Here is a 23183-nt window from a genome sequence, read left to right on the forward strand (position 1 = left end):
TGAAAGATGGTAATTGATTATACTGCAAGCTTAATTAATAGGGTCAAAGGGGAGTACTACTTGATAAATGCTAATAAAAATTGCAAATTAGTTGGACAATAAATTTTGTCACGTGACGTTACATTTGTTAAATTGAACTTGAAATAGGACATATCGATTGTTTATAATTTTTTATCAGAATTTACTATTATTTTTACTTTATTTTTTTAATTTACTTTGAAATAAAAGATGAGCCCTGACGTATTTTTATTATAACATCGAATACGCAAAATGTCGATTTATGGTAAGAAAGCAAGAGCTACCATCAGAATTTATTATCGATAAAGAGATGGATAATTTAAATTATTTTTTTAAGACAATATTTTTAGCTGCCAGTATTAATCAATTACCATCTTAATGTTGTAGTACACTTTAGCATGCTTGTGGTGCATGTTGTTGCGCTGGGTGTGAATTATCATCGTTGTTTATGTTTAGATCGTGATGGCATGATATGTATCTGTTGTTCATTTGTGTCGTTTGGTTTTGCTTTGATTTTTGTTGTAGTCGATTTTTCGTTGTTGTTAGCCTCACAGCATTAGCTAGGTTTAGTTGTCACTTTATTTTTGTAGTTGTGTCGTTCTTTTATTTTTATTTTTACACGTTACTATTTTTATTAAGAATATGTTACGCATATTACGTTTATAATCAAAATAATGAGTGTTGTTTATCACAGGCGCCGACTCCCCCGCCACGGCCGCCGCTTACAGCGTCCGATGCGCAAGCGCACAGCACACACCAAGAAATACCTATTGCCTATAATGACAAGGTACGACTTTTTTGTAGAATTTGTTCTTTTGTTGCTATATGACCTTGTTTTTTTTTAAGTCCTGGAGATGATACGGTCTTTACTAATTTTCAGTTTCTAGGGGTGCAATTGAACGGTTATGTTGGGTTCGTCGACCTTACAACCCATGGGATCAACGCTTTCACGATGTCCTTGGCATTCTCCTTGTGATACTTCATTGCACCTGATGTTAAGTAACGCACAATCCAAACAAAGTGTCGACGAGCATGAGATGAAGTCAAGTCAACATTTCAGGTTCTTTACTATCAAAACAAGATAAATTTTCGTACACCCCGCTTACGAAATGTGAGCCCCCATTTTTTGGTCACGCCAACGTAGACTCTCGTGGAGTCTCTCGTGGTCCTATCTGGAGCACTCGGAAATCAAGGGTCTAGTGTTTGCGGCGTGTGGCCCGGGCGCTGCAGTGAGTCGTGTTGCAGGTGGTGGCGTTCCTGCGGCAGCCGAACATAATGTCGATCCTGCGCGAGCGCTGCGGCGGCTGCAGCGGCGCCGTGCGCGACAAGGTGCACGCCGTGCGCGTGGACGGACACGCCGCGCTGCACCGCCACCAGAACGACCTGCAGCTCACCTGCCTGCTCAGGTACTCACCCACACATACACACTACATCTCCACCTCACACAGCATCTTTTTGAGTACATGTTCGGATGTTTGTTTTTTTTTTTTTTTTTTTAAATCTTTATTTAAGTAGCTTGGTCGTTATTTCACGACTATGTCGCTCCGTACGTCCACTTTTACCCGTGCCTACTAAATTTTGATAAAATCTAAATATTTTTTTAATAAAGCCTTAGCCTCAGATACAGGAATGGACAAAAAGCTATTTATGCTGCCCACATTAAAGCTCAAAGTATGAGGCCCACTCCGCACACATTCCGACAAAACATAGCAAGATTAAACCTGCCTACCTAAAAAATGGTATATACAAAATTATAAAATTAGTTCTTGTGGTGTTTATAAATATTTATATTTATTTCATAGCTTTATTGTACATCATAAACAAAACACTGTGCTTAATATTAAAACAATAACGGCTGAAAGGAGGTACAATTGGCGGTTTTATCGCTCGCGGCAATCTCTTACAGACAACCGTTGGATGGAATAAGAGAGAATGATGAAAAATTATATTCGTATCGATATTCGGAATTTATCGATAAAAAAAATATCGTTATCCGTTGTTTACTATTAAGTACTCAGTGTCCACGCTTTATCGAACGCAATATTATACAGAAAAAATATTAAAATCGATTCTAAATTTAACCTTGTTTGCATGAATTATAAACCTCTCGAGAATTGAAATGCGCACTAATGGTGCGATGATTAACTATTTTTTGTTACAAAGATCCGTCAACCAACTGGGTTAACTAGTAATCTAGTAATTACCATTCAAATACGTTAACAATGCACATTAGTTCTATTGTTTCGCTTTATTATTCATCTCACGCTATCTGTTAATCTATTCTATATACAAAGAAGATTGTTTGTCTGTTTGAATGCGCTAATCTCTGAGGCTATCAAACTATTTTTTTTATTAATTTACAAATAAAGAGCTTCTTTCTTAAGCGGTGTCTACACCGATTCTCGGATCCTAATCCGAGATCACACAAGGATACTTTAGCGAAAAGTGAGTGCCCTTGTAACACCTCTGCCTATCCCTTCGAACGTGATGTGTATTGTAAGCTCCAATACCTAAAAATTGTACCAAAAAATCGATGTGAAGTCTACCAACTCGCACTACATTGACAGAGCGGATTGTAGCCGTATCTCTCTCATTAGTCTTCTACAAACTCACTCACTCTAACTCGCCTGGCCGTAAGACAGTATAGACAGGCTAGTAATGTTATCACGTGATTTTTTTTGTCCTGATGACGTGTAGAATGGATGAAGCCGTGTACAAATAGTATTCAATTGTAATTTTAATATATCAAAGTGATTAGTTCCATAAATTGTCCTTGTTGATTCTTAATAATCTCAAATGTTGGTAGTTAATGGTGTTTTCTTCGCATAATTTTTTTTGATGTCACATGTCAGTAAATTGTGATGAAAAGTGTATTTAAAAAGTCATAATTTTCTGAAAAAAATTATATCGTGGATAAAGATGTAGATTTAGGCCTTGTTTGGTCATCATTAATTTATATCCTTAGGGGAACACAAAATATTCGGTTTTGTTGGTTTTTAAATGTGCCATGAAATTATGATGGATGGATCATGGATGGATGACAGTATTTCTGCCTACATACCTAGTTTACGCCTCACAACATTAAGAAGTGAGACATGATCAGTGAAACAGGCATTGTCAAATAAAAATATCTTTTATGGACCCTAAACGCACTCGCATCATTTCCACATAAATAAGCAAGATACTCTCACAACTCAGTTATTACAGGCGTATACATTAACTCCACAGGGATGAGGGATCAGCAAAGGACAGGCTTTGCCCTACTAAAACCGCTACATTTCGCGAAAGCAATAGTTGCAAAATAAACAGCGCATCACTCCAACAATAGTGACTGTAAGCCGTAAATAGCGGAAGCGTTTTGGCGCAACATCGCAAATTAAACTGCAATTTTAGTTCCACGCCATAACCGCTATTTACATACTGTTAGGTTTCCAGGTACTTTGACTCATGAATTGTTGTCTGTTTTGGGGTAATGTTGCGAAAAATTAGCAGTTATTATTTAATTTTATTTGTTTTTAATTTGTGTATGATTGTACTTTTAAATAAGACTTATATTCGTGTTTATTTATACATCATTATACAGAGAAGTATATAGGTGGATTTAATGTCAAAGGTATTTTCTACCTGTCGACCTTTGGATCGATACAGACATAATAAAATAGGTGCATTTATAATATTTTATTTCATTTATTATATCCACATGTACATAATTATTGTTTCATTCAAGTTTATATTTGTACCTATAATCAAGTATACTGTTTACAATTAAAACTTTTATGATACTAAGACGCGCATATATTTTACCAAGCAACGTTTAAAAGAAATCTCACTCACAGAACACAAATGTTCAAAAAAACTGAACACCATTCCAAACGCTTGAATATATTGTAATTAGTTCCGCATTAGATCACTCGCGGCGCTGCGGTCGCAAAGCTTTAATGGGCAGGCGTACTTTCATTATCTAATCTCACTTATAGAAGATATACATGCTTGAGCTCACACGCCGTCAGCGATTCTTTATCATGAAAAAATAATAAAAAATATAATCCGTTGACCATAAATAATCCACATACAATGGTTTTGTGTTGTATGCAAGTTTATTTATTAGTGATGCGTAGTTTAAATTATCGTTTACATTGCTGTCTGCATGTTCTGTCAACCGTTCAAACAATCTGATATTAGCGCTTTAAAAAAATAAAATTAGTTGTCTTGCAAACAAATTAATATCAGAAACGTGAAACGGGAAAATTTCGTTTAATGATTGGAACGTTCTATTTGCAGTAATGTGTTTCTATTTATGTTTTAATAACGTAACCACAGTGACACTGCAAACTGTGCATAAATTGGGTTTCATTTAAGTCACAAAAAAAGGATTATTATTATTAATGCGAATAGAGATTGCCAAATACTCCAATTCTGGTATAGTGAATATTAACTTAGTACTAGGTGATCAAACATCGTGTGTATATCCGGTTCCAACAGGCTGGCATAATTGTGTGGACTGCCGAGGGGTAATCATCCCTCGTCAATCGACATTCTATTGCACCGCACTCCATTTACCATTAAGTGCAATGGGATTACTTTTCCGCACCCAAATATAAACAAAAAAATCTCGTCTTTTGTGATCCTCGTGAGGTCTTGGGCTGTATTAATTGATTCAACTTAGTTTCGCTCGCAAATCTGATGTTAGTTGAGACGCTGTCAAATTAAGTTCAGTATTTTAGCATAGTTGCTGTTTAATATATCGATATGAAATTTTACTTAAAATTCAGATTTATGTATTTATACGGCCTCTATTTCTCTAATTGTAGCTCTTCCCAAGAGCCGACTCCTGGTTACGACTGCATGCACATTGCACATGGTCCCCACAACCTTCTATGTAAGGAACGGTGGAGTTTTTATCGTTAGGATGGTTTAGACCGGTGATTCCGACAGAAATCTGTTAATAGAAGTATTAAAAAAAAATGTGATCCAACATCACAAAAAATCTCTACTCTAACGTTAGACGTCTCTTGACGTCGGCGTCGGTGCGGCGCGTGCGCAGCGTCCGATTGGGGCAGGTCATGCCTCACGAGCACGTAGTACGTACACAATGTAGTCGAGGTTTTTGCGACCGGTGCATTCGATTCAATCATCACATTAATCATAGCGTATAAATTGTTCGCTTCCTAGCCCTGAACCAGTTCTTCGATTCCTAGATATTTTTATCCTCATTAACATTACATTTGCGTTCTTATCACTAGTGTATAAGGTTTAAAATTAATTTGTAAATACGTAGACCTTTCATGCTTGTTTAGTTTTTCGAGTACACAAATAATTGCAGATTGTATCTCGTTTGCATTTAATGACCGCTACTGAATGTTCTCGATGCGGAGTCATTCCGTTTCCGTTTGCGGTATGGTAATAAAGCGTTTAAACACGTAACTATCTGTTTGTAATAATTATGGTATTTTATAATAACGTAATTGATATAATTTTTTTAAACGACATAATTATCGTTTGTGATTGATTTCTAGTTTTGTATGTTCTGTTTGGACTTCAGAGTGATACGTTTCTAGTTTTATTAAAGAGACGAATCTGAATAATAACTTAAAATTACATGTTTTTTTTGTACGTAGAAGTGATAAATGCAAAATGTTTTATGTCAGCCAGTGACATTTTAAATGAAGGTCATAACTTACAAATTCACCAATATACACACCTCACATTTTATACAGTGATATACTTAAAGATAAAAATTCTATATCTAGAATCAAAAACATTTATAATGTATTGAAATAAAACTAAGTATGGTGTTTATCGCGATTTAACGTAATAAATCATTCAAATTGTATTTTCAAAACGATATGTTAGATATGGCGATAGACTCGTTCCCTATCATATCATGTAACGGAGTTCACATGGCGAAGTGGGTGTACTAGTTTATTTATTTAATTTAAAAAAAGTTTACAGCACTTAGCCAAAACATTTACATCTAACAATATAAACTAACTCTAAATTTAAATTTACTAATGACTACGACAATAATAAAATAAAATCAAGATAACTAATACTATTTCCAATACTTAATTAAACAAAGGGAACGTTTTAAAGCATTTCTAAAAATAACTCGCTACTATTGTAAACATGACAAGGTTTGTTATAAAATATATCCAAATCTGTGTGATGAGCGCGCACGGCATTGAGAAGTGTCCCTCTTCCCTTTGGGGATAAAAGGCGTATGTTCTAAAACGACTATAACGTGAGTTTAAAATGAGTTTCACTCCCTTGGTACGTATAAAACATAATAACAACCACTTTTTATGTTCATAGTATTTGGAGGCGTATTTAGACGCAATAAAAAGCTACGTACGGCGTTATTTGCAAGTATGATGCGCGCTAGACCGTCACTGAAATGGACTCGATAAATATCTACTCGGCGGGATATGTTTCTGTAGTGTGTGTGTATTTTGAGTCTTTTTAGTTTGATGTGATTCAAAGAGATTTCATAAAATGTGAAAAGTAAAAATGTTTGTTTGTTTTTTTGTATCAAACGCAAAAACTGCTGAACGTATTTTGATATAATTTTGCATATAAATAAATCTTTGCATATAAACTACTTTGTGTTCCGGAAAAGTACACCGGAACTTTTACTTGTGCAGATCGAACCGCAAGCAACTCTACAATAATAAAAAGAAAATATATTAGGTCGTTGACCCAACTCGCCAGTAAAGGGTTTCCTCGGTAGCTTTCCGCTAAGGATTTCTACACTTATAAGGCTTTATGGTTTATCACAATGCGAGCTAATTAGCCTAGAAGTGAATCAGTGCTTTTGCATGCATTACCTATACCGCCTATTTAATATAGATTCTATGTAAGTAAAGGAAAATTTCTTAACAACATTTATGGAATATACTTAAATATTTAAATTAATTTGAAAACAGAGTGGAATAGTTTTTCTGCAACATTATGCCGACGCTGAATCATTCGTTGCCATAATATTGTAGGAAACATGCTTAGAGATAGCACGTAATGCGAAAAATATACGCGTGGAATAATTCGAGTAGTATGAAACTTTGAAGGTGCGAGCGCGGTGAACAAGAAATATGGTTACGGGCAAGATATTGCAATTAAAGTCACTTATGATCCGTTCATCCATGAATTTGTACGTGCCTGTGAATACTAATCACAAGGCAATAAATTCTTGGACAATTTTTATATTGTATAGTTAGTTCAGGAGGCCCTATACCGTCTACGGGGGCAAATCCGACTTTTCACAATTATGGACGTTCTTATCGAAGGACAGCTTTGATAGCCGCATAGATAAAGGCACCTAAAAATCCTTTTTACTTAAGTCATCTACGAAAGCTGTCCTTCGATGAGAACGCCCGTAATTGCGAATAGACGGATTTGCCCCCATAGACGGAATAAGCCCCCCTGACCTTATATATGTACATATAGATCGTATAATCAATGACCTACGATGGCCTTTATGCTATTCATTCTTTTCAGCCACGCTTTTCTGAAGCAGCATCGATTCCCGTAATAACTTCAATGAAATATTTCCATGAACATTTCTCGATAAACACTAGGTACACACTCGCTTTCTCTTTACCGTCCTTTGATAAAAAAATATAATAACCTATCTGCAAATGATTCATCTATCATTATCGACACATACGACATAATTTCTAGAAATAAACACCATATAAGTGGCATACATTATCGCGACGTGTTCAAACGAAACGGAACAAAATCATAACAAATCGTTAACGTCGAGGGATTCCGAGAAGTTTATTGGGACGGTCGCGTATCAAGACTTGAACTTTAAATTCCTACGCATATTTTGAGATTATGTGATAATGAGATTGAACATGAGAAATATGAATTTGAATACGCGGCTTACATAGTTTTAGGCTGTTCGGAAAGCGAATCCATTTTACCTTTTGCATCAGAAAGGTACTTAATGTTTTATTATATAGTAATTTCTGTATTTTTAAAGGCTACTAAACATAAACATCACTCAGAGCAAAATATAAAGTATAGCATAGCAATACGTTTGTCAGCCAACAAGCAGCTATTATATGGAAATGACATCGAAATAAAACAAGTTTTCGGATTTTATCGCGGTTTGTTATATATTAATTTCCTCATGACGTTTCAAAAACTGCAGCCATGATCATTATATGTTGAGTCTAGTAGGTATAAAATGTCTCTCAAATGCGTAAGCGACAATATGTTACACGTTTATTTCACAGTAAAAATAGACCAACCGGTAATACCACAAACGGACCAGACACCTATCACAGAATGTCTATGCACAATGGCGAATATATTTGCAAAATTTAAACTTTATATTGTCGCAAATATACATCAGTGTACCACACGCCTCTGGAGCACACAATCGTTATTTTGTGTGCAAATTTGAGAGTTTAGCGAGACATTTCACTAGCATTAATTATTTTATTATGCAAAAAATTACATTTGTATGCCGGCTAAATACCGTAAAGTGAAATTATGTTAAACCTTTTGAACGCTGGGGCGAGTTGCGCAATTCATCTTTAGAGAGTGACCTTTTTTGGTAATTTACAAATGTCAAATATTTATAGCGAATATTTTACGCATTATGTGCTTTATTTTTTGTCATTCTATAGTCTACGTACACAAGGGTCTATCTCCAATTAACAATAGCAGTATGTGATACACTCTGATCCCTATAATATATGAACTACGAGAAATATGTAACATCTAAATCACTACTTCCTATAAATATCTATTTAAATTTGTCATAATTGCCCGCAAGAACGCCTACGTGATTCCTGAAGATTGTATTTAAAGATGTTGATGCGGCGAGCCCATCACTATATAGGTTTAAAAATATAATCAAATCCAACGTATCCCATTAAAATAAAAATATCTGGATCAATAAGCCATCTGTTTTGACAAGACATAAAACCAACGCGAGCTCAAAAGAATTCTCGAGACGCTCAGAGTTCACTACAAAGTTAACATTCTTAGAAATATTTCTCATTAAAATCTATAATTAATTTAACCGACGAGTGACGGTCACGCTTCGTTCGAAATGAGTATGCAAATCCGAATAGCTAAGATACCTATGGTGTTTATAATTAACTATAATTAGTTATATTATGTCGTCGAAACGAAGAGAACAATGTATATCATTCTTCGTACTGTTACTAATATTGTAAATGTATGCGATATGTAGTGTTTTTTTTATATCTACGTTAGAAGTAAACACAAAAACAGCTGAATATGTTTGGATGAAATTTGGTGACATGGGTAGACCGTGTCCTGGTTAACACATAGGCTGCTTTATATCCTGGTATTTTAGATTTTTTCATTTCATTTTTTAAATGGATGATGCGGAATCGTTTTAGGGACTTTTTTTTAGTGGGAAAAGCTTTTCATAACATCTGGTTGATTATGATTGACGTTCATCTATGGGTGTATATGCTATTCTCATGATTTTCTTTATTAGTGACCAGTGTGTTTTGTGAATTTGATGTCTTACCAGCGCAATCATTTTTGTTGTCAGTTTTTCGATCCGATTGAGTTACTTGAGATTAATTAGGCTCCTATATGGCGATACGCTCTTCGCTTTGTCATCGGAAAGACGTTTCCGTGAATTACAGCACTACTTACAGTGCTACCTATCTACTAGGGGATTACGCCATGAAATTATACCAGAACATTGTGTTAACATTTCGATCGTCTTCGCCAGCGTCAAACCTGAGCGTCAATATTTTTGTAATTGTAATTTTTATATTATGATATATACGTACCTATAATGTATAATGTAGTATAGAAATATTTATAAAGGAGTCGAGGGTAGTTCGACCAGGCCTGTCCTCGATCTACCGTCCTAATAAAAATCAGTCTCGTTTTACGTGAGTTTCATTGGGTTACATCCTACACAATATCTTGTGAAGATATTATTATATACACTGAGTTTCTTTACAGCAGCACTCCTCGTAGCAGTGAAGTTGAAACGTTTTACAAATCGTTTGTATTTGCTGATAATGTCCACTTAAACCTAATAATACCCATTAAGCCTCTAAAGCAGACGTGATAATGTTTTGTACAAACATCCTCAGCTATTCTCTTGACACAAGATACACTACGCTGAATAGAACAGTCATTTGTACAGACCTTGTATTATTCCAGTTGATACTCTATCGAACAGTACAAGGATGTATACACTGCAACCCATTGTCATTTATATTGTTCGTCCAATTATCAGTTACAAGTCACACTGTGAGTTAAGTTGAGTGGCGAGTTAGTAACTGTCTTCGCAATTTGATTTAACGTGATTTGTATGTGATACGTTAACCTAAGACATAATTGTTAGCTGTTCTTTCATCGCGGGGAATAAGCGCATTATCGCTTCTACTGCTATGCATTTAATGTCCAGTTTCAAAAATAAGTCTTTGAAGAGCTGATCACACGATTTTTTTTTAATGGCTTAAAGGCTATTAGAGTTGTGTTTTTATAGTTGAAAAAGACCAGGAGATTGGGAAACAAGTCAGCAGCTCCTCTGCGGCTTAAACGTAACTTGCATAATACATCCATACACTACGAGTTCTCCCAGTAACTGACCAGATCAACTTGTATACTAACTCGCACGGTGTAATAAAGCCATTACACTGGTGTTGATGTTTGATCCGCTCAGCCGCCGAAATGTATTTGTTGTTCTCATTCGCAACTGTATTTTGACCTGTCATTGAATGTGTTTGGTGCACAATGTTCGGTTCACATTCAGTCACGCCAGCACAATAGTTTGTCGCCTAACATTTGTATTGTAAGCGTAGGTTGTGACCTTTTATCAGGCACTTTATTTCTGTTATTGTACAAAATAGTTCTAGCTTTGCTAGTTATTTCTGCTGTCAAAGAACACTATAAGAACTATGTTCTTTTTTGTTTCAGTGCTTTTATTATTAATCTACTGATTATTTAGCTGTTAACAGTAATTGTCATATTAATAAAGATTAATCGCGATTCAAAACAAGATAACGGCCTGGTATTACCCTAGCAAATATACATAAACACCATATTTGAACATATACTAGATAATAAGCCAAAACTCGTTGCAATTTTTTTATTAGTCTATTAATCACTTAAAAGCAGATGTACTTGTATTTTATTGCACTTGATTATCTGATAACATAGGAGAGCTGACGTAACAAGCAACAGCTTTTAAATTTAATACCATAGTCTCTATAGGCAATTTCCCACAGAGCTGCCACCTGTTTTATTCAACAGCGAATCATTAACTATACAGTACTTCCTAATTATCTCGTTTCGCTCTACGTCTTCTGCGTTATTGATTTATTCTTTTTCTTGCGGGAACGTCTTTCGATTTTGATACGAATGTGACCTTTTGAATTATAACAAAAAAAATAATTAATGTTTAATGCCGGGTTTGAAAAAGCGATCTAGCGGGAGTGGAACTACTACTACTGATTGGTAAGCCAGTCTCTGAGTTTTAAAACAAAGTGTGAGGTTATTGATGTTATTGCATATTTTTTATTAATAGAAAACTGTCATTGTTCATTAGTAGTGGGCTACAGATCTCCGTATTGCCGTCGATTTTTTTTTAGTTGACCCACTCAGTCTTTATATACATTATCTTAATTTATTGTATTACTCTTTTAAATTCTGTAGGCTCGTAGTTAACCACAATTTTATTTTATAAATAATTTTCTCAGCAAGTGAATTTATGTAATTCTTTATGAGGAAATAAAAGATCTCAAACTAAAAAAAAATTATATATGAAAAAATGGCGGCGCTCTTTAACTGTTTTCTTAAAGCAGTGGAAATAGGCTCGAGTGCCGGCAGTACCATAACTTTATTATCTGTGTCGTGAGTTGCACGGGTGTTATCTGGCCGTTGCGAAAGATATTTCCTTAGTTTCGTACGACATGGCTGGCGATTAGCGGCACCTAATGACTCTGCTATCGCTTTTGGAACTTTATCGCTAAACGCACTCGTATTATTTTCAATTGGGGTAGTACTTTGTTTTTGTTCCAAATTGATGAGCTACGAATAACTTTAAAGTAAACGTTGTGCAGTTCAATTTACGTGTTAAATTAGATTGTTTGTTTTATCAGTTGCGTAAATAACAAATTTGATATATCTAATATTTCTCTCCACTTAATAATTTTGAGAAGTTATCATTAAATCAAAATTCGTATGCCATAATAAGCATATTTGGTTGATATGTTTAAATACAGTATATAATTCATAAAATTAATTACAAAAGTTAGTATATATAGTTTATGAAATATCTATAATGAAATCACAGTATATTTTCATGTAGGTACTCCAATAATCACATTATCGGATGTAGCATTATCAATATACAAACTAACAGAACATAAGTGTTGACAAGGCTCAATGAAAAGCTTTAGTCACACATTTAGTAATCCCTCATACATAACAGCGTGTCGATCAGTCAAATAATGCAATCAGTTTGCGATCTATGTAAATAGATTGACTCACGTAATTTCATAGTAGTGTTCTAACATAGTTATTAGTTTGATAACATGAGTCATCTGCTGCTCTAACATGTGATTAAAAGCATAGGTCAAACAAGCACATACATGTCGTACCTATATTTAATTTTGTTCTTAAAGGGTTCGAAATTGAGTACCTACTGAGTTACGTAAATAAGTTGCAAGTCATATTGTGGACATAGTATAGAATCTATCTACAGCATAAAAGGACTGACTCGGGCACTGCAGAACCACCATGAAGCTTGTTCTTACGTTTCGTGTTGTGAGTGATATTTCCACACATTCAAACACCACTTCTTCTTAATTTTTCTGAAATTTTGGATTTTTACGGGTGGTCGTGGCCACTAAAAGGAATCTTGATCGCTTAATTCCTCAAACCTATTGTTCATTCCATTTTATCACTAACATTACTTCATCTAAGGGCAAGTTATAGCCTGCAAGTGACCATACAATTTGCATGCGTTTAAAACAGGAGTCAATATAAACACGTTTCCACTCGCCACAGTCGACGCCCTAGAGATCGTGCCAGATTAATTTAATGGTCCAGGCATAAATATCTTCCATCTAGATTAGTTATAGTTAGCACTAACGTTTTCGTTTATTATTGTAAAATTTAATATGTCCTTAACGTGTTTTAAACTGCATGCAATTTTAAACCTTAACAATGGTTTTGTTTTATTGTCCTGTTGTTGTCCACCTTTTCTTCGGAGACCGTTTCATCCTTCATGCTAGTTGAACTAACCCATAATTTATTTGAATAATAATGACAATGGCAGCGGTTAGTGTATGGTCATCCCATAGTTATTGTATCGCCATCTGATCAGTTAAATTTATTGGGCCTCATCACTCTCAAACAACGTAAAGTCTTGTCCTAGCAATGTTTTCTTTTACCATTAATTAAACAAGTGCCTTTCTCCTTTTATACTGAAACAATTTCTCTACATATTTTATTGCACGCTGTATTCAATAAACAATAATATGAATATCGAATGCGGGATGTAAACATTATATTTATAAAACTAGCGCAGTAAAATGGAACACGAACGAAATACCATACTTTATGCATGTTTGTTGTGTTTTCCAATTGAATTCAACTAGATCGGATACTATGATTATCGTTACCTGGTTATTATTAACAGTATTGTGTGGGAAAGGTCAGCTTTTTGAATAATAGCTTCACAACACGAACTTTCCGTCGAAATTATTTAAAATGTGTATTTTTCTTTCCTCATGATGATAGGGTTGGCAGGATGCCTCAATGATTCGAATGTGATTTTGTAAATTGTGCGTCTAACAATGGTTTTGTTAATTTGACCTGTTAGGACTATCTCACGGAGTTTTTGAACGGTGTGCCGGGGATGGATTTGTTTAATCCGGGGCGGTTTTGATGCTGATAGTTGAAGTTTATATAATACTCATGGTTTCGACCGCGTGAAGGAGTTTTCCGGGATAAAAGTCCCGCTATATATTTTCCCGAGATAAAAAGTAGTCTATAATGTTCCCAAGGACTTAATATAGTGTCGTATGTCGTACCAAATGTCGAAGCCGCAACATCACCTTTTCATGTTTGCATTAAACTTTAAAATGATCACAAAATCAGAAAAGTGTATTTTTGTAGATAATATTTGTTATTTATGGATGATTTTTGACACAATGTTAGCATAGGTAAGACGATATGATTCCATTTATTAACGCAATGTTAAAATTACCCTTCATATTTACATTTCTTAATTAAAGCATCACACGACAAAATGCAAATCATAGTTTCTGTTCTAATACTTTGTTCTCATTAAAACAATGAAACAAGTTTGTATGAGAAGTTAAGGTTTGTAGGTTATAATGTATCCTGCTTTCGCGATGATAATGCGATCCAGAGAACTAGATTTTCCTGCCGGCGAGTTAACGGAACTTAAGTAAAAAAGGTTAGTTTATATATACTATTCGCTTTCGCTCCTTAACGTGTGAACGTCCATATTACACGTGTTTATTTTTTCTCGTGTTACGATACTATCGGGCTACCTGTCTATTTCTGCCAGTTAGCAGTGTACTTTGTGTACAGTGCAACCATTGTTGTCGAAGCGGCCTTAGGGGAGGCTAACCTGGCAACTCAAAGGGCCTCGCGCTTACGGGAGCCTCGTGCGGAGCCTTGGAGAAACTATTGAAACCGGGGAACATTTTTTTGTATCGCCTGGGGCTTTATGTGAGGCAAGGCCGCCGCTGATTGTTGTAGTTGGAAAGACTTTGTGGCCAATAAAATTGCGTAGGTAGCACTAGGTATAATGAAATTTTATGTCTTAATTATAAGATTAAATTATCAGTATTAGACAGCCTTATAAATTTATCCGCTTTACGGGAGTTAAAATTTTACGATCAATCTCAATTGTTGCAAAATAAATTAGTTTACTATTGACACATAATATTTAAAAAATATATATCTTTATAATTGTCAACTAGTAACAGGTCTGACAAAACAATAGATTTTACATTTAATATTCCCCATTGAATTCAATTTATCCTATTGATAAAAACATCGCGTTTAGCTGTGTCAAGGCGATAATACTAAGTGTCTGGCAATTATAATTATTACATCTGAACTTAATCACTTTATACGTAGTTACTGATTCCCGCTCTCGCGTGCGAACCTCCTGGGGCAAGATACAGCGTGTACACACAATACAACACGCAGGTAGAATTGTCAAGTATGCCTAATGAATTATTGAGTGTGTACGCCGCATTATCGCGTGCTTCTTCCTTATGCCCTGTGCACTATGAACATGTTTGACATAATATGCCATTAGCGCCCTCTATTGGACGTGTCTTACATGTTGATTTGTAATAAAATGTCTTTTAGAAAATGCTGAGCTTCTGTTTATGATGGTAGGTATTTTAATAAAAATAAAAAATATCTTAAAGAAATCCTACTACACGAAAATTATTAATCTTGTTTCACTGTTTATTTATTTTATATTAAAGTTTGCTTTGAACCCGTTATAGAATTTAGATTGACGTCGAGTTAATTAAATTGTAATAAAAATAAACTCGAATTCTTTGATGTAAAGTAAACAATCAAAATATAATTGATTACATCATATAATTTTGTGCGAAAATTCTCATATTATGTAATGAGATAATTTATGTGAGCTCAGAGCTGCATTCGAGAAACAAAAACTAAAGAAAAACGGTTTTAATGTTATTTTATTTATTTAATCGTCCTGTATATTTAGGCGCCTTGTTACAGGCCTCACCGCTCTAAACCTAAATACGTCCCAACTCATTAGAGATGCACGCTAAACAATTCGGACTATTGGAATTATTTTGCAATTAATCGGTAAACGCGGCGATTCGATTAATGCAACGCATTTAAAATTCAATATTGTTGACCGGTGAAGCGAATAATTGTTGTGTGTAAGCATCGATTTAGTATTCATTATGATAAATGACTAATCAGAACGTTTCGTCCATTTTTATTTACGAATTTATATCCGAATCGTTGAATAGCAATTTATTTTAGAATTGTTCTCGAAGTTTTCCACTCATTCTGGAATTAATCTGCAAAAGTAAATTATCGATAAATTAGTTTTGACCATAATATTTATTTAGAGACAAATAAATGGAGTATGCTCGTAAAATATTAAGTGCCCACAAGATATTATATGACTTACCTACGTACTAAAGTATTGTATAATAATAAAATCCGTGTATTTATTATACTATATTTATTGTACACATTATTTCCACTTTAGTGCACAAGATATCTCTAATAATGACAGCTAGAAATTCCTTTATAATTTTCGCACCATTAGGCCCTTTTCTTGACGAGGAAGTTTCTTCATCGTTAGCATTAACTAAAAAACCTAAATAACAACAACTTCGATTCATATTACACGTTTATTTTTTAATAATCCTAAAATAAACCAGTCCGATTTGCCAATAATCGTAGAATAATTAACTGTAATGCGCTCCACAATGAATAAACAAGTTGAACTATTAACAATGATTTTCCGTGAAGGTCCATTCCTCACGATAACTCTGATTGATGATCTGTTTACATGATAGTGTTGAGTTTTAATGTATTGATCTAGTAAAAATATTTGGTTAGTAACATGCATAGCCTAAGTTCATTTGAACTCAGGGACGAAAACGTAGAATCAAGCATTTTTTCATTTGTTATACCTATGTATAATATGGTATATGGTAATTAATGAAAAAACAATTATGTTAATTGTTCCATCAGTGTCGTGTTGGGATATAAGTGTGACTTCAAATAATTTAAAGATTACAGTTTAGTCTTACGTGTTCTTAACTAAGCAGATAAACTATAATGACTGGAGAAAGTATTCCATTTCAAAACCTGGATCTTGGTTTGAACTGACGTCGTGAGAAAAACGACTATTTTGCGTAACTTTGCAGTGAGTCACTGGGAACTCCCGGTCCAGCTAATCTATTAAAGTTACTGTTGATTTCTAGTTCTAATTTCCTGAGACTACGGCTAAATATTAACGCTTAATAACCTTTGCTTAAAACTTAAATCAAATGATAGGGCATACAATTTGATAGAATTAATCACCGTCACTGAGAGTTGTCAATTGAGTGACCATGGGAAACACGCGATGCGGGCATTTGCATACAATCGGCAAAGTGAGATTAATTTGTCCAGTAACCGGCAACCTACTCGACAGGCAATCGTACAAATTGATTGCGCGTAATTTCATCGACGTTGGGTGCTTGGGTGAAGTGACCCAAGATTGACACTACAATGTATAGCATGTTTTGCCAATATCCGAAACATTCTTAAGTGAGTTTGTTAGCTGTTTTAAATTTTAAAGAAAGTGATTACCTTTACTGTGTTATTTTTATACAAACATGGCAAAGTTACGTCACTGCACCTGATGGTAAGTGATTGGGGTCCAATAGAATTTCGGCTCACGACATATGATTACACCTCGATAGTCGACAAAATTATGCTGGCCTATTGGATCCGGATATACACAGGCTGATCCCGGAATACGATACACTTACGTGAGCTACTATGGCGGGTTTTAACACCTTGTGTACGGTGGTCGCTATCCGAGAGGATATAAAATATATCCTATCACCAGCAAGACTTTTAGCCGCTTCAATATCGTGTTGGTGTAAGACATTTTTACGCATATTGCAAAACAATTTGATTGATGACGATTGCAAAACTAAATTAGTTTATTTGCGGAGTTGAATTAAATTTTGTAATATAAATTAGCGCTTGTAAAGCCAAGAGTTATACGCTTATATGTAGATAGAAGTATTCATATATAGGTATTAAAACAATAGAATACGAACATTCTAGCATATTCATCTGTTTATCTTAATTGTAACTGAAATAAAATTAAAACCTGCTCATAAAAATTTTAAAACAATGTATACGTTGATTATCGTTCCGCAAATTAGTTTTCTCACATGGAAAATGAATAGTTCGCAGTCACGTCACACGACAGTGTTTAAACACGTTTTTGAACATGATTCTATTATGTATGGACCTTGTCTAGAGACCTGACGATTTCAGAGGCCCAAAAAATTCCCACAACCACCTACAAAGTATAATATTTAAATGTTTTTTTTATGTTCTGTTGTTTGACTTCACCCAATTCTTGCAACACGGTGAGTTCAATGTAGGCGATTGAGTGAGCCTCTGAAATTGATGTGGCGTTTGATTCAATATTTCGCTCGGTTTTTATTCTAAACTAGCTTTTGTCCGCGGCTCCGCCCGCGTTATAAAGATTTTCAGGCTAAAGTTTTCCGTTATAAAAGTAGTAGTTTCCCGGGAGCCTATGTTCTTCACGGGGTCTCAAACTGTCTCCATACCAAATTTCATCTTAATACGTTGGGTAGTTTTTGAGTTTAACACGTTCAGGCAGACAGATGCAGCGGGGGACTTTGTTTTATAATATATTTTTTAGAACTTTTTTAAGAGAGAACAATCCCGTCGTACATCATTGTTGCATAACTTTAACCGTTTACGCAGCGCACGCAACGGAAGCTCTCAAAACTAATAAATTGTCTCCGTTTTTGCAACATGTTTCATTACTGCTCCGCTCCTATTGGTCATAGCGGGATGATATATAGCCTATAGCACTCCACAAATAAAGGGCTATCCAACACAATACGAATTTTTCAGTTCAAACTGATAGTTCCTGAGATTAGCCATTACTGCTCCGCTCCTATTGGTCATAGCGTGATGATATATAGCCTATAGCACTCCACAAACAAAGGGCTATCCAACACAATAATATTTTTTCAGTTGAAACTGATAGTTCCTGAGATTAGCCATTACTGCTCCGCTCCTATTGGTCATAGCGTGATGATATATAACTTAGAGCACTCCACAAACAAAGGGCTATTCAACACAATAATAATTTTTCAGTTCGAATCGGTAGTTCCTGAGTTTAGCCATTACTGCTCCGCTCCTATTGGTCATAGCGTGATGATATATAACATAGAGCACTCCACAAACAAAGGGCTATCCAACACAATAAGATTTTTTCAGTTGTGACCGGTAGTTCCTGAGTTTAGCCATTACTGCTCCGCTCCTATTGGGTATAGCATGATGATATATAGCCTATAGCACTCCACGAACAAAGGGCTATCCAATGCAAAAATATTTTTTCAGTTTGGACCAGTAGTTCCTAGGATTAGCCATTACTGCTCCGCTCCTATTGGGTATAGCGTGATGATATATAGCCTATAGCACTCCACAAACAAAGGGCTATCCAACGCAAAAAGAATTTTTCAGTTTGGACCGGTAGTTCCTGAGATTAGCGCGTTCAAACAAACAAACAAACAAACTCTTCAGCTTTATATAATAGTATATAGATGTAATGGTCCAGACAGCGAATGTATTATTAAAAGAGGATTCATATTTTCGGTAGTTCACCTTTTAATTTATGAAACAATAATTAAATATAATTGATACATGAATGCTATTTATGTTTGATTCTGTTAAAATAAACATCCATAGTAATGAAACACAAAAGCTTCTAAGCTGTGTTTAGGAAGTTTTGTTTGTATCATGTATGTTTAAATTGTACAATCATGACGTTGGATTTGATTTTAATTTCAAAATTTAAAATATGTTATTTTTAAGCCAAAATAAGCTAGTTTTGAAATAATTAATGAATATTTTGCAATATCCATTAATTATTTTGTGGTCATAAACTTGTCCACTATATGACAAAGGTTCACATAGAATACAATGGTGCCTGAACAATTTAAATTCTGACATGTGATTTATTTTTTTACACCACACGTGATTCCACGGCTTCAGGGAGTATAAAAACCCTGTTATAGATTTGCATTTTTAAAATATTATAGCTTTATGTATCTATTGTAATACGTATGATTCCAAAATAGGTATACTTCTTATTTCCCACAAAATAAAAAAAAGGTATCAGCAGTAGATACAGGGTCATCTTAACATTACTATACTAAATACAAAAACCGCGTACTAATCGTCTTGACAATAACACTTTACAATAAGTATGATGTATAATAAAATATTGCAATTTTCGAACAAAATAATGAATTTAATATTTTTTGGTTGCTTTTGAATGACGAGACGAGCTTGCCGTTCGCCTGATGATAAGCCATACGACAGCACATAAACAAAAGTAGAAGCATCAACCCAACACCTTTAATTACAAAGTATTGTTTGTTATTCCATTGCGCTCGCCATCTTGAGACATGTTAAGTCTTATATTGTATATTTCACGCCTTAATGCCATTATTACTGCTCTTAGACAATTCACCACGGAGGTAACATCACAATATTAGAAAAAATAAACTATAAAAATGATCAAACAAACAGAAATATAAAAACGGGATTTTTTGTGAAAAATATTCGTTTTTATAGATGATTTTGGCACAATATCAGCAGAGGTAAAAGGCGAGTATGTGGTTTCATCTATTACCATAACGTATAAAAGACCCTGTATACTGAAACTATGCATATTCCATCACTGGATTTTCCTATCGCACAGGGATAAACAAATTTTCCTCCTTTCTCTCTTCGTAAAGGTTTCTGACGAGTTTTACTAAAGGTGAAAACTTGAATGCTTCTTTCACTAGCATAATCAAGGAACTTGCTGCCACGCAACTCACGGTTATTGGTCTCTGCAGCTTTTTATCTAATCCGGTTTGATAACCAGCGTAGAATAATATTGTCTTTATCGATGAAGGCTGGGAAAGTTACAAATTGTAATAACTCCGTGACTAGAACTTGTATATTCATACAAATCTCTAGGTATTCCTATGGTTTATGAAAATATATATAAATAGCCTACGCGTGTAGTCCCTAAGGGGTAGTCTGATGCGTAAATAATGCTTCCACGGTTCACTGGGCTTTATAATATTTTTGTCACAAGTTATGCGGGACAAGCATATATTACCTATATAGGGATGTTGTTTAGATTCCAACTTGCTTTGTTTTAAAGCAGACTTATCTGTATTGAAAGTATATGCATACTTTTGAAAACACAAAGCTCATAATAAAACAAATTCAGTTGAACAAAGAATAACCTTCACCTTCAAAATAAGACAAAGCGAAACTGGAATAATAAAAAAATAAAGTAACATTTGCGCACCATCTTAATTATAAATCGAAACAAACAAATCCAACAATGAAATTAAATATAGATGCGTAAGACGCCGGCGGTGTCGCGTTGCGTTGGCCGGCGCGGACGCAGCGCGACGCTATTTCGGCGCTGCGCACGCGTCGCCTATTTTCCCTCCGTCCATATGCGTTACAAAAACTGTGTGCAGCGTATTTTAAACGCTTGCAGGAGGTTTGCCAAATGTGACCACGTGATTAAACCTCTCCTCTTTGTTGTTTCAGGTAAGGATTTCGCCGTTATTAAAAGGACATGTGCGACAGTATGGAATTCTATATCCTTACGGTTTGTACAAATTATTCGTCATATAATGCTCCATAGTTCTCTTCTTTTCCACCAAACATTGCCAAATATCCTCAATACGGCCATAAATCAATACAAGTTTATATAGCAACCGTAAATTGAAGTAAATATGCGTTTGTAGCGAACGACATTACAGAGGTTTCCCGTCACACGTGTTTCAATATCGTACTGAAGAGGGAAACCCTTTAAATCTCAGTAAAGTGCCCACGCAGTTCCGTGTTTCCGTACTTTCATTGTTAAACATTAAATTAACTGACCGTTTGTGCCCCAATGAAATCGGAATGAAGCCACGTCTACCTAGTTTGAAAACATACAACCATACATATAAAGACATCGCGTCGGTACAAACTGAAGTTTGTCCACGTGTTTCGTCGTAAAATTCGTAGCTTACTAAGTCGATGCTTCGATGACGCTGAGCTTTAACCTTGACCTTCCTAGCCTCAAAGCTCAATTCAAGAAAAGCTCATTCTAGCCACATTAAAACTGTAAAAGTTATCTCACCGTCGGAACGTAAACATCGTTGCGTGTCCGCCGTCATTACGTCAACGACGTATTTCAAAAGTCACAAATATTTTAAACGCGACGGGAATTCATTGGCGTATTAAGTTAATGCATTAGATAGAGAACATAATAATACTCCCATTATTACCTAAGTATTCTTATAAGGTTAGCTATTACAATTTGTATGCAGTTGGAAAAATGTCGGCACAATAGGGCGTATATGTTTCCTTCAAACCCGTTTTAGTTCGTTGGCTACCAATATATCAGATATATCAAAGGTTACAATCAATTTCGCGGTATTTTAATTTCTAATAATGCATATCTATTATGTTTAAACGCGTGACATTAGTTAACCATTTTTTTTTATAAACATTCGAATATATTTGTAACCTAGTGTTAAATATATCATTCGTAATTGTAATGGTATTTGAGATGTGGAAAATAAATGATCCCTTGCAACTAAAAAGGAAAATGTTAGATTATTTCTTCATGAGGACGTTTAATTTATTTTTATGATTATGTACAATGGTGGGAGGTCTCTCATATGTGAGAGACCACCTGGGTAGGTACCATCTCAATGTCTATTTCTGCCGGCCAGCAGCAGTGTGTAGTCACTGTTGTATTCCAGTTTGAAAGACATTGTAGCCAGTGTAACTACTGGACGTAATAAGTCTTAACATCTCATGTCTCAGGATGGCGAGCGCAGTGGAATACTAAACAGTACTTTGTAATGCAAAGGTGTCGGATGGTGTTTCTGCTGTTTATGGGCGGTCGTATGGCTTACAATCAGGCGAACGGCGAGCTCGTCTCATCATTTAAATAATAAAAAAAATCCTATTAACTTAATGGTCTTCAACTTTTCTTCAATTTATTATTCTTAAAGTGCAAAACTAAGGTTATAAACAGCAGCAAACACTGGACAGGAGATAACATCTCCCAAGAGTGTGAAGTGTCCTTGCGTCGCCATCTGAGATTAAGATAACCGGCGACCCTAATGTTCAGCAAAGCCTATTACGTGGGAAACGGAATTATACAGTCTTATGGCGCCTTGACACTGTCTTGAAGTAAGACTAAATATAGATAGCGATGATTGACGGAGATTTGTTAAACAAACTTGTGAAGTCTAAAGTTATATGAATATCGTTTCTAAATTTTAAGTGGCTCTTAGATTTATTCTCGAAGTGTAGAAACATTTGCTGTGGTAATATAA

General features: G+C 35.0%; 1 protein-coding gene across 1 annotated transcript in view; it reads left to right on the forward strand.

Annotated features, from left to right (window-relative positions):
• The window catches only part of LOC115443111, a 179471-nt gene that overhangs the window by 51114 nt on the left and 105174 nt on the right, over positions 1-23183 (forward strand). Inside the window, 2 exon segments of the mRNA XM_037439568.1 lie at positions 713-805; positions 1264-1424. Coding sequence (XP_037295465.1) covers positions 713-805; positions 1264-1424 — 254 coding nt within the window.

The sequence above is a fragment of the Manduca sexta genome, chromosome 17 (assembly GCF_014839805.1).
Source record: "Manduca sexta isolate Smith_Timp_Sample1 chromosome 17, JHU_Msex_v1.0, whole genome shotgun sequence".
Classification (NCBI taxonomy): domain Eukaryota; kingdom Metazoa; phylum Arthropoda; class Insecta; order Lepidoptera; family Sphingidae; genus Manduca; species Manduca sexta.